General features: G+C 43.9%; 1 protein-coding gene across 2 annotated transcripts in view; it reads left to right on the top strand.

Annotated features, from left to right (window-relative positions):
* Positions 1–6,703, top strand: part of LOC306984057 (intelectin-like) — a 12,134-nt gene extending 5,431 nt beyond the window's left edge. The window contains exons 5-8 of one of the 2 annotated variants that reach the window (XM_079585047.1): positions 21–179; positions 271–391; positions 601–704; positions 6,218–6,703. In XM_079585047.1, the coding sequence (XP_079441173.1) occupies positions 21–179; positions 271–391; positions 601–704; positions 6,218–6,364 (531 nt within the window). In that variant the 3' untranslated portion in view covers positions 6,365–6,703. The remainder of the gene's footprint in view (positions 1–20; positions 180–270; positions 392–600; positions 705–6,217) is intronic. The other variant, XM_079585048.1, reaches the window with a different exon arrangement.
* Positions 6,704–13,886: the final 7,183 nt, after the last annotated feature.

Below are 13,886 nucleotides of genomic sequence, written 5' to 3'. Positions count from 1 at the left end.
CATATGACTTGATTTGACAGAATCCTGGATACTTTGACATTGGGGCACAGGATGTGTCTGTGTGGCATGTTCCTAATAATATGGCGTTTGAACACTGGACCACTGCCTCCATCCTGAGATATCACACTGGAAATCGCTTCTTAACTCTACATGGAGGAAACCTTTTTAATTTATTTAAGGTCAGATAAACTTTAATGCCAGTTTTGAGCTTTAAACATTCCCAGAAATATAGGTGGCCAAAATTGTAAACTTTTCTCTTAATTTTCCCAGAGATATCCTGTGAGGTTTGGAGTCGGGACATGCAACATTGCTAATGGACCTGCTATTCCAATAGTGTATGATACTGGAAGTGAGGATTCCACCAAATTACTGTATGGACCTAATTCAAGAGGTATAGCAATATCTCGAGTCAATATTTCTTCAGATATTTTATCCACTTACTGTCATAAAATCTGTGTATTATTCAGTGATGGTGTATTATTTTTGCAAAACCATCATCAATGTTGTGATCCAATCACTTTAATGACTAAAAGCCATGTCATGTGTGCATGGACCATTCATGGCAGATCATCAATTATATATTTTGTATAAATTTTTCAGCCGAATTTGTGCCTGGATTCATCACATTCAGAGTCTTCAATAATGAAAAGGCAGCCATGGCTCTTTGTTCGGGCGTTAAACCAACCGGCTGTAACACTGAACATGTGAGTTAAACAAATAATGGATTATTTACAACAGTGTTTATGAACAGCATTTGATCACCACAGGCAGTTATTCATGCTCCATTGTTTAAATGAAGAGGAAATCCATTTATGATAATACAATTTAAACAGAAAAAAATAAACTGCACCAATGTAATGAAATGCATATGTTGTTTTGTTCCCTATCAGTCGGTCACTACGACGTATGTCGTGACCGACAAATAGGAATCTCGCTAGAGAGCCAATCTACTTCGAGTGAAACTAAACAAGCCAATACACATTGGCGTGCAATCATTTGCATCAGCTGCGCAGCCTCGCAGCGCGGGTATATAACGAGCAGCTGGTGATTGCACTGTAGTTTTTTGCTTCGGAGCCAAACGATGCTGTTTAATCTATCCAATTTTGAGTGGTCAAACAACGAGCAAGCTCTCCAGGAAGATCTCTCGTGTCTGATGCGGGCGATACAGCGCGGCAGTGGGGTCGACTTTCCTTTCTCTTTTGTTTTTGTGTGTCTGAGCAAAACAAAAAAGCTGTTTTCACAGCTGGTAACGGTGCGCCAAGAGCGTTAAATAGCCGCCGTGAAGAGAGACAGCGCACCACAGGTTGCACATTTCTGTCTGTGTCCGCCTCGACCGTTCCCCTGCGTGCTTCAGTACCAAGAAGAGCATTCACCTGAAAGAGCTTACATGGGTGTGAGTTGCGTCTTTCTAAAGATGACATTCCACCCGTGTGTTTCTGGATGCGGTTGTTTCCTGTCCTCACTGACGGCCACGATCACTGTCTCGCATGCCTGGGAAACATGTGAGACTGTGTTCGTGGGTGGTTCATGTTTTCGCACGGGAACATGACCACGTCGGCACGCCGGTTGACTCTGCTTTCTCCGGAAAGCTTGAGTCCCCTCTGTTGTTGGCCAGCCGCTGCTTGTGTGTGAAAGCACAGCTGCAGGTCTGCTCGACACTCTAGGACACCAGCGTGTCGTGTGCCGTCGAGCTGCCGGGCTGCAGCGCGGGTTGTCACGGCGACCCAGCGCTTGCTCGGCGCTCTAGATGCGCGGTCCCCATGTCTATTCTTCGTTGTAGCGCCCTCCCTGGTGGCCACCAGGAGAGGTCTACTTCAGTAGAATAGCTTGGGTGATCCTGAGAGCTGAGGGCTTCTCCTTCGGGGAACCAACCCCCTAGGGCCCCTCCCTCTCTAGCGCATCACAAGCTGTGCAGCTTCTGGATGGGATTGCTGGTCCTTCAAAATGGAGGAACCTAGCATTTCATTCAAGGCTCCAGCTGAGGGCAGATGTCGATTGCTGCATTGGAGAGAGGGGCTGTTTCGTTCTGGAAATGATGAGGCTGAGTTCCCACTGTAATAGTGTGCTTATGCTGAATCAGATTCAGAGCTGACAGCCATGCTTTCCCGGGTCTTTCTCGGACGTGCATTGAAAACTTAGCAGTATGGAGCTATATTGGTGAAAAAAAAAAGAAAAAAAAAATGGAGTGCCAAATTCTGCATAAGTTTTCACCTCTCTCACTGCCCTCGATGGTGGGGTGGCTGTGCTTCTGGCAGGCCACCTCTACCCTGTATTTGAGGCCAAGGCACTCTTATTGCACGAGGGTAGTTCTGAGCCGGGGTTGAGCTGCGCTTGTTTACTGACCGTGTTCAAGTCACAGCGCAGGCCCTCGATCAGACGATGTCCACCTTGGTGGTCAAGAAGCGCCCTGGCTGTCCTTGTAGAGGTGTGAGAGCTAGTCAAAGCACACTTTCTGAAAACTTCCTCCAACGTACCACCAGAGTACCTCGTGGGCTGCCCCTCAAGTCTACTCGTCGCCACGGGTGTCATCCCCTGCAAAAAACAACTCTCGCACAGCCTGCTCTACTGTGTCCGCTGCATGGGGATGACACCGCCCGTCTCAGCCACTGTTTAAGTGTCGGTGAAACAATCACCGGAGACGAGTTACGCGGAGATGGGTGGAGCTGCTCACTCCTGGTGGAGGGCCGGGAAATGAATCTTTTGAGTCAAAATTCTGTTCCACCACTGGAGTCACAGTGGTACACAAAATTCTCAAGAAAAAAACAAAAAAAAAAGCAGTTCCCTTATCTCTGGGTCTGAAGAGGGCCTGGAGAGTAGTGGGATGAGAGAATCCTCACCACCCTCATCTGCCTCTTCTGTCGCCAGCTGGCAGCAGTGTGTGGTTCGAGAACGCAACCAAGCCGCCTCCTGCCTCGTGGAACCAGGTAGTGTTGCACAGAACACTCAGACCATGCTACGGGACGCCTCCCCGAGAGAGCCTCCCGGGCCGCGTCCCTGTGTTCCACCTCGCTGCCCCGCTCTTGGTACGCCTACGGTCCCTTTGGTCCCGCTTGTACGGTCTCTGCGAGCCTGGCTAGCGCTCCCCAGTCCGTCTCGCTGGCTCATTCGGACCATCAGGCTCGGCTATGCGATTCAGTTCGCCCGGCGTCCCCCCAAGTTTCGGGCCATCCACTCCACTACAGTGAGAGCAGCCGATGCCCATGTCTTGCGTGCAGAGATCGCAGTCCTACTGGCGAAGGACGAGATAGAGCCGGTCGCTTCAGCCGATATGAGGTCAGGACACTACAATCCCTACTTCATTGTACCCAAGAAAGGTGGTGGGTTACGACCGATCTTGGATCTGCGAGTTTTTAATCGGAGCCTCCATAAGCTACCTTTCAAAATGCTCACACAGAGACGCATTTTCGGATGCAACCGTCCCCAAGATTGGTTTGCAGCGATCGACCTGAAGGACGCGTACTTTCATGTCTCGATTCTTCCTCGACACAGGCCGTTTCTGCGCTTTGCGTTCGAGAGTCGAGCATATCAGTACAAGGTCCTGCCTTTCGGGCTGTCCCTGTCTCCCCGTGTCTTCACGAAAGTCACGGAGGGGGCCCTTGTTCCCATGAGAGAACAGGGCGTTCGCCTCCTCAACTATCTCGACGACTGGCTCATACTAGCACACTCTCGAGATCAGTTATGCGAACACAGGGACCTCGTGCTCAGGCACCTCAGCCAGTTGGGCCTTCAGGTCAACTGGGAAAAGAGCAAACTCGTCCCCGTGCAGAGGATCTCTTTTCTCGGTATGGAGTTGGATTCGGTCGCACAGAGAGCGCGCCTCACAGAGCAGCGCGCTCAGTCGGTGCTGAACTGCTAGAACACGTTTAAAGGCAGGACGGCGGTCCCACTGAAACTTTTTCAGAGGCTCCTGGGGCATATGGCAGCGGCAGCAGCGGTAACCCCGCTCGGGCTACTTCATATGAGACCGCTTCAGCACTGGCTTCACGGCCGAGTCCCGAGATGGGCGTGGCATCACGGCGCTCACCGGGTGGCAATCACACCGGTGTGCCACCAGACCTTCAGCCCATGGTCAGATCCCTCGTTCCTGCTGGCAGGAGTGCCCTTGGAACAGGTGTCCAGGGATGCTGTGGTATTCACAGATGCCTCTGCCACCGGCTGGGGTACAACGGGCATGCAGTATCAGGGGTGTGGACGGCTTCCCAACTGCATTGGCATATCAACTGCCTCGAGTTGCTAGCAGTACATCTCGCTCTGAGCCGCCTAAAGTGGCCGCTACAGGGCAGAGACGTGCTGGTCCGTACGGACAACACTGCGACCGTTGCGTACATCAACCGACAAGGTGGTCTATGCTCCCGTCGCATGTCGCAACTCGCCCGCCATCTCCTCCTCTGGAGTCAGAAGCATCTGAGGTCGCTTCGAGCCATGTATGTCCCTGGTGTGCTCAACCGTGTGGCCGACGAGCTATCACGAGCTGTGCTCCCGGGAGAATGGCGACTCCACCCCCAGGCGGTTCAGCTGATTTGGAGAGAGTTCGGAGAGGCTCAGGTAGACATGTTCGCCTCCTCAGAGACCTCCCACTGCCAGTTGTTTTACTCCCTGACCGAGGGAACACTCGGCACAGACGCACTGGCACACAGCTGACCCCGGGGCCTTCGCAAATATGCGTTTCCCCCAGTGAGCCTACTTGCACAGACCTTGTGCAAAGTCAGGGAGGACGAGGAGCAGGTGCTGCTGGTTGCACTGGCCTCTTTCAAGAGGGTAGGGGACCTGCAGGCATTTTCGGTCGACGAATCGTGCCTAGAGTTCGGGCCGGGTGACAGCCATGTTGTACTGAGACCCCGGCCTGGCTATGTGCCCAAGGTTCCTACCACTCCCTTCAGGGACCAGGTAGTGAACCTGCAAGCGCTGCCCCTGGAGGAGGCAGACCCAGCCCTGGCTTTGCTCTGTCCCGTTCGCGCTCTGCGTATGTACGTGGACAGAATTCAAAGCGTCAGGACCTCAGACCAGCTCTTTGTCTGTTACGGATGCCAGCAGAAGGGAAAGGCTGTCTCCAAGCAGAGGATGGCCCACTGGATAGTGGATGCCATCGCCTTGGCTTACCAAGTTCAAGGCGTGCCCTGCCCGCTCGGGTTGCATGCACACTCCACGAGAGGCGTTGCATCCTCCTGGGCGCTGGCACGTGGCTCCTCGCTAACAGATATCTGTAGAGCTGCGGGCTGGGCGACACCTAACACGTTCGCTAGATACTATAGCCTACGTGTAGAGCCGGTCTCCTCCCGTGTTCTCACCCTAGACGGGTAGAAGCACTGAGAGGCCCGGCTCTGTCGGCTTGCTGCACCCTACTGTGCACCTTTATTCTCCAGTGTGAAAAACCTGTGAGTCCTCCAAAAACCATCGGGCCAGACTTGGCGGAGCGTCCGGTGCCAGGCCTTTATCCGCTGAATCCTTGTGAACCGGATTTAGGCTGGGTCCCATATGTGTGACCCTACGGGGATCCCATATGTGTATATTCTCCACGGCTGCTCCTAAACGGAAGCCCGTGTCTTCCCTTGGGCTAAGTCACCCACTACTCATATGCTGTACAACCCTCGGGTTAGTCCATATGTTATCTCCACTTAACTCCTCGAGAATGTGGCTTCAGCAGTGTTCCCCTCCTTCAGTTCGGGCACGCTTTCCCAGTGTTATCCAATAATCTCACTGTACGGGTTATCACGGAACAACAGTGACAGGTTCACTCTGTGTAAGCCTCCTCCTATCGTCCTTCCAGGCAAGAAGGTAGAGGCTTGCACAGGGCGCTGGATGGGGGGCAGCAGCTGTGGTGCTTTGGTAGGGATTCCTATTTGTCGGTCACGACTGATAGGGAACATCTCGGTTACGTATGTAACCCTCGTTCCCTAAAGGAGGGAACGGAGACGTATGTCCCGTCGCCACATCTGCTGCCGCCCGCCGGGGCAGCCAGCTTATCGGCTTGGCTCCTCAGCAAAAAAACTACAGTGCAATCACCAGCTGCTCGTTATATACCCGCGCTGCGAGGCTGCGCAACTGATGCAAATGATTGCACGCCAATGTGTATTGGCTCGTTTAGTTTCACTCAAAGTAGATTGGCTCTCTAGCGAGATTCCTATTTGTCGGTCACAACATACGTCTCCGTTCCCTCCTTCGGGGAACGAGGGTTACATACGTAACTGAGACGTTATTAATTCACTAATTTTTGCAGTTCTGTATTGGTGGACACATTCCTGAGGGGGTCCCTAAACAGTGTGGAGACTTTACGAGTTTCGACTGGAGTGGCTATGGCACTAATACAGAATGGAGTGCTTCCAGAGAGATAACTGAAGCAGCTGTGCTTCTTTTTTATCGCTGACACTCTGATACTTAAATCACCTGCTTTTTTTTTCTCTCTTGAGATATATCACATTAATTAACATCTGATTGTTATATGGACAATTATTTATTTAAAGATATATACTGTATATTGGTCTGTGATCTAAGAATAAGTTACATTTGATCAGTTGGAATTTTAGGTAAACGTGTTTAGGTGTTTGTAACTAATAAAACAAATATTTGTCATTTAATGAGCAGCTTCTGCTAGTTTTAAATTCCATATCCAGTACTGTATACTTTAAAACTCTCAGTGTTCATGTGTTTCTTTTTACAACTGTTCAAAAGTGGAAACAAAAAATAAATCCAGTGGATTTCCACCAAACATTTACAAAACATTCACATTTGTTCATACACAAAACACGTAACAAGATCTACTGAAACATAATCTCATGTCACACTCATTGTTTTTCCAAATTCTTTATTTAGAGATTATTTTGGACAACAATAGAAGGGTAAAAATGGCAGGGACTGTTTACAAAATAAAAAATATAAACGCAACAAAACTTCAACAGACAAAATAAAATATAGCCTATATTAGGCTACTATAATGTAAGTAATATTTCAAAATATAGTAATTTATTCAAACACACACACACACACACTTAGGTTTAAACGTGCACCCGCAGAAGTCGCCCAGAAGCTTGAAGTCTCTCGGCAGTGATCGCTAATCAGAGAAACAAACATAAAAATTGGTATTTGAAAATTAATGAAAATATTGTGAAAAAAATTCAGTGAACTAAGCAGTTGATACCTGTCTATTAATATTTAATCTATTTATAGATTAAATATAATAAACTTAATAAAAAAATCTAAATAAAAAAACTTAAAAGTGAAAGTAAACAAGCTTAGTGTTCACGAATGCCATCAGATTGACAAGTTCTTGTGTCATTGTTCACAAACAAGATAGTCAAAATGCTTAACCATGTTGTTGTCAATATAACAGTAGGCTACTCTGTCAGTATTTCCAGATTTAACCCAGATAGCAAGCAATCATTGAAACTGTAGCATCTGGACCAATCAGACACAATTATTCATTAGAATTAATGCAGCAAACCCACTCTCCCAACAAACTATGTTATGGAGTTCTGTGAACAGGGGCGTAATTTGTGTGAGTGTGGGGGGGGGAGATAACCCCCCAATATTTTAATCTATGCATTACAACCTCCCCCCCCCAATATTTATACCATGATCACATGAAAACCCCCCCAATGTTCAAACCAAATCTACACCCTTGTCTGTGAACCATCCCCCGAAAGGCAGATAGGGCCTCTGGTTACCGTGGCAGCGAAGGCGCCAGAGATTTACGACTTAAAAAATTGCATTTTTCGCCACTCGCATTGACATCACTTCAAGATGGCCGCCAAACGAACCCCAAGGGACATTAGTTGACCTCGGCAACATCAAACATTCTTAACTAGACACCATTAGGGTCCCAAAAAACAGGTTACAAAAAACTGCCAAGCGGACATGGGAACCTATTTCTCCTGCTAAGCTAGACTAATCTGATGTACCAAGATAATGTGGGAAAAAAACCCATTAATATTTCAACTACACTTCCATGGTAGCCTATGTCAACAAATTCCTGACCATTTCAAAGTTTGGGGTACACCTTTTCACATATAAATGACACCTTTCCAGCAATTGAGTCAATTTGTTTTATTTAACAGTTTAACAAAATCAATGACAAAAAGATATAAAATATACTTTACAAAAGAAAAGAAAAGAAAAGAAAAGTGGGACAAAAAAGCATTACTATGTCATTATAACTACAAGTGGTCCAATGGTTCAGGGGTCTCATTTATAAAACTGTGCGTAGGATCCTTACTAAAAGTGTACATGCGCCCGAAAGCCATAAATAGCGTAGCAAAAAATATTCAGACTTTTAAAACCGTGCGTACGCCAGAACCTGCGCAGAATTCACTTTATAAATCCCAGTCAGCTGAAGATTGTGCGCACATGCGTCTCCACCCCGAAATAACCATATATGGAGCTTACAATGCCTAGTTTTACTATGCATATCATCATCTGCATATAATTTGCATATTCATCCACATGATACCATTGTTTAACGGTACATTAGGAAAATATGTCACTTTAAATTGCTAAAAAAAATGAGTAGCCTATCCTTGCCTTGTTTTTGAATAAATAAATCAAATAGTATAAAATACATTTCAGAGAAAGTTTTTCCTCAATCTTTTCCACTGGCCAAAATAGTATTTTTAATTTATTTATATTTTTAATGGAAACAGGTAAGCCTTATTGTGCATTATTTGCACGAAAATATTTTCTCAGACAAGCTGCTATTATTATGGTAAGCAATCCTCGCTGTAGTTGAAACATTAAAACACAGCATGCCACAGAAAAAAGTGTTCAAAAGCAATGCATCCACCGCAAATATTTCTATTTATATCTATACTTTTTTTGTAACTTCTCAATAATGATTTCATGTAATTTAAGTGCCTCCACAAGGTACAATATGTAAGAATTTTGTATCAAAATATCCAAAAAACACTTGCACAGTGTTATATATTTCTTTAAATTGTGTAGGCCTACTAAAATTATCCTAAATGTTTCCAAGAATTAGTAAATTCAGAGAAATTCACAATTTTAAATAGTGCCCGTCCCTTGACACTTGTCGCCTGCCAATGACGTAATATCCACATTATCCCTGGTTTCCGCTTGTACTGCCGTGGGCAACTGCGTAACGTCTAGCGCCTGTTGTTGTTTCGTTCAAACATTATGGACCATGGCAAGCAGACTTTGGGACAAAGGGAGAAATAAAACCAGAATAAAAGTCGGTGTAGCGCAGCGTTTTTGAGATGCCGAGAGCTTCGTGACAAACTTCGACTTGACAGAGATGCCGCTCTTGCATGTGCTTTATTAGACAGGTGAGCAAATGTACATCAAACGAATCAATGTTATAGCTCAAGATGATGAAATGTTAGAATATGATCTGTATGTTATTCTAATGTTGATATAGCTTACTAGTAAGCTGCTAGTTTCATATAGCCAAACTAACACATAACATTATATCTTTCAACACACAATCTTTAGTAGATTGCAAAGGAATGTCATGTGTTTTTGCCATTTGCAGTACGGTGTGAGAACAGGGAACTGCTCTCAGATTTATGTGTTTACGTACCTGGGGAGGCAGACGGGGGAGAAACTCCAGAAAACAGACGAACAAGGACCTCTGACCTATGTGTCAGAAGGCCATGTGGTGCAGGGGGGCTTAGTGGGCCAACTAGTGACGAATCTAAACTAGATATGGTTCCTTTGTCTATGGAAAACTACTGGGAGGAAGGATCTGGGGGAAGAAGACCTTGGAAGAACTAGGATAAAAATGTGGTTCAGTCTGTCTGGGGGTGTGTCACTCTTCTGCACACGGTAACAACTGTGTATTAGACTGCTCCTATTCTTGGAAGAATAAATACTTCTCTTTTTATAATTTGACTCTGAGTGTCTCTTACGCAGTGATGTTTGTTTAATTAATTTTTGCCACAACAACACTCAAATGCAGTTTAGTATGATAGTGTAACGTTAGACCAAGTGAAACAGTGCTGTATTACCTCACAAGTTAAATTCTTCAAATAAACTGTCCAGTTTGAGTATTAATTCAGCACTTAATAATATTAATAATAATTTATTTATTTTGTATAGCCCCTTTAAAAGTAGCTTTCTCAAAGCGATTTACAGACAAGCATAACAGCAATTGAATAAACACAATAAAGATACAAGAGAAAATAAATAAATAAATAAACACATAAAATCAAGTTCAGGTGAAAGCAATCCTAAAATAAAGAGTTTTAAGACGAGATTTAAAAGTCACTAGTGTATTTGCTTCCCTGATGTTGGCCGGGAGAGAATTCCAGAGCTTAGGAGCATAGACAGAAAATGCTCGGTCACCCCACGTATGAAGCCGTGTCTTCGGAACAACCAAAAGACCACTCTGAGAGGAGTGCAGATTGCGACGTGGTGTGTAGGGGATTAATAAATTAGTCAAATACTGAGGTGCAAGATTGTGCAGAGATTTATAGGCCAGCAAAAGGATTTTAAAATCAATACGGTACCTAACAGGTAGCCAGTGCAGGGACTCCAAGACCGGGGTTATATGGTCCCTGGCCCTGACCCCAGATAGTACTCTAGCAGCTGAATTTTGAAGATATTGCAATTTATCCAATGATGATTTAGATACCCCAGCTAGAAGATCATTGCAGTAGTCAATGTGCGAGAAGACAAAAGAGTTTATCAACTTCTCAGCTACCGAAAAGGACAACATAGGACGTAGCCGGGCTATATTTCTGAGGTGATAAAAAGATGTCTTAACTGTGTTCTGGACAAAAGGCTCAAATGACAGTGTGGCGTCAAATATGACACCCAGATTTTTTAATTTGGTCTTAAACTCCAGTGCAACACCATCAACAGACAGAGTAGGAGACCCAACCTTTCGCAGTTGATGTGGAGATCCAAGGAGCATAACTTCTGTTTTTGAGCTGTTGTGGCAAAAACAATTACTAAACTCAGCATTCCCAGGCAAAGAGACGTCAAGATCCAAATTGTATTTAAAAAGAAAAGTAATTTATTCATGCAAGAAAAATGGTTCCCTGACCCCAGCCTTGCAGCCAGGCTGCAGGCCAGAGTCAGAGACAGACAGATACTGGCACTTTTCCTCAAGAGAGCTTGGCCTGCTACTTTATAATGCAAGGGGAAACCATCACCCCCACCGTTTATACAAGCAAGAACAGCTTCCCCCAGCATGGGAACTTAAAACACAGATCATTCTCGGGCTCACACCCATACAGCTGTATCAGCGTTACAACATAAAGCTCAAAATACAGAACACATGGCATTCATATATTATCATTGAGAAAACAAAATAAACAAAGAAAAGATTAAAATTGCCACTACAATTTCTCCCTGTTTTTCATTCTCTGAAAACCCAAATAAATGCAACAATTTTAAGTCATTTCATCATATTTATACCTCTCATTTAAATCTTCCTGTTATCCCTTCCGTGACCATGTGACTAAAACCCAAATTTTTTGACATTCAAAACTGACCAATCAGATAATTACAACTTCCCTCATTGTACCAAATGTCGGACAATTTCATACCCCCAAAATACACACATCTTAGGCCTACAGGCCTTGATAACTATCAGCACCTCCGGTGCCTTTACAGACTCCAAATGGTCATTATGGAAATAGGTTGTCAAAAACAGCAAAGCAGATGTCTTTGTTCATTTCAAATATCTTGGATTATTTTCAATCCTACAATTCCCCATTGGTCCCGTTGGCCACACACGTGAAGTCCAAAGGTGACACAGTCCATCTTCAGACTTTTCGTCCAAGCTTGTAGCAAAACAGTTTGTCAGTTGTTCAGTCTTTTGTTCACCATCCAGCCCTGCAGGATTAGGCTCTATCAAATTGGGTTGCACCGTTATGCAAATCATCCATCGAATACCTGCACAAGAACAGTCACTGAATCTTGGAGCAAACGCCGGTTCCTCTTTCTGAGAAGGACACAGAATGTGAACTTGGGTTGCATGGATCCTGTGATTCTAAAAGAACATCTAGCACAATGACACAAAAGCAGACACATCTCATTTGTCATTGGTCAGAGGATTGATATGGTCAGATTGAAATTAGTCTTCCGGCAAAAGGCCCTTAAATTGATGTACTTAAAAAAATATGGTCAAGGAATGATAAGAGAAGATCTTACAAGTTCTTACACTGTTTCAGGAAACACTCAAATAAATTTCATTACAACAAAACAACAACTGCTTGTTTAAAGCATCATTTCATGAAGAGTATCAGCAAAATATTCAGTGTAACCAAACACAGAGATTCAATTCAATTGATGTCCAAAAATGTTGTTGCAAGTCAAATGGACAAAATACAAATAAACAAAAATCAAATAAGTTTCAGAAAAGTTTCAAAAGCATTAATGAGAATACAAGTAGTTGTACTTCAGTTAAAATGAGAAATACTGACATACATTTTAAAAGAACTTGGTGAGACAAATGAATACTTAAGTGATAAAGTAAATCCAAAGAAAAACAAAACAAACAATTGTCCGTATATCAGGGTTAAATGGATATGCACTGTCACCGCTTTGTCATAGTATGAACATACAAAATAATAAAAATTATAACAAAACCCCTCATTTCAAATCCTGTCCTTGTATTGCTGCTTTTAACCCTTTTTACATTTCATCGTCTTCAGAACGAAAAACAAAAGAAAATCAAAAAACAGAACAAAACAAAACAAAGAAAAACAAAAACATATCTTAAACTCAATTAATACATTTCACTGTAACTTCCGCTACTCGAATCGTCTGCATAATTTTGTTCATCCTTCTAACCAATGTAGTTTTTTCAAAATTTACTCTAATATTTCCATTATGGACCGTCTTTTTTTGCTTATTACGCATCAATTAATAGATTTTCTACATTTTCACCAATCAAATCAATACCTAGTTTGAATCAATCAAATAAAATCATCAACATCATCACAAAACAGATTCTTCTGCTAAACCATTAGTTGGTCAAATCGTCTTTCTCCCTCGTACGTAATGGAGGCTGTTACTAACACAAGCCTTTTATCCCTCACTTTATTCTTCGCGTTGGCATGTGTTTGTTCGTTTAGTCTAAGGTGAGAAGTTTGGACTCAGGTCTCACACTCTCCAATCATTTTCTGATTCTTACAAGATTTTCCCTTAGATCATGACCGTACCCCCACTGGAATAAAACATTTACTAATGGTCCTTCTGACCCCCCTGACCCCCCTGGGTTTTGAAAGGCTCTTATCTGATCATTTGTTTATGTGTGTGTGTGTGTGTGTGTGTGTGTGTGTGTGTGTGTTTCTTTGCTCATGCCATGTGCCCAAAAGTCTGCATTCTCTGTAAAGGAAAAAACAAATGTTAAGGTTATTGTCACATGTGTTCTGTGTGTCTGCTGTGCTGCTGTATCCACCCTAGGCGTTTTCCTGTTGAAACATTTCTTGTTATTAGCACACTTTACAGACTTTTGTTAGGGAGAAGAATGGCTTCTTGCAGGGCTTTACTCAATTAAACCATTCTGAGATTTACTCAATCTCAACATCCATTGCTCCACCTGTGCAATGGCTTTGGGAACACAGATGGCTTTGGGAAATCCCAAACCATCACAAACTATATTCCCCATTTTTTGATGCACCATCTTACTTGTGCATCAAATTAACATAATTGGGTTTTGATTCACTAAACTAAACACTGTCCTCCAGACATCTTTCTCTGTCTCTTAACCAAAATGTTATATTCTTCACTCTAAGCCACAATCTCATCTTCTTATCAAATTATTTGAAATGCAAATGCACTCTTTGCGTATCCTGCTTTTCAGGACTGCTCTCAATAGTTTGTCTCTCAACTCAATCTCAATTCTCAGTCATCTGCAAAACTGAATACAATTGTCACTCTATTTGCCCTCCTCCGTGGGCTTCACTGTCCCTTGCATCTGTAAGATC

This window comes from Phoxinus phoxinus (genome assembly GCF_949152265.1).
Source record: "Phoxinus phoxinus genome assembly, chromosome: 2".
Taxonomy (NCBI): domain Eukaryota; kingdom Metazoa; phylum Chordata; class Actinopteri; order Cypriniformes; family Leuciscidae; genus Phoxinus; species Phoxinus phoxinus.
Note: the sequence above shows the minus strand (reverse complement) of the source record. Positions and strands in the feature narration are given on the sequence as shown.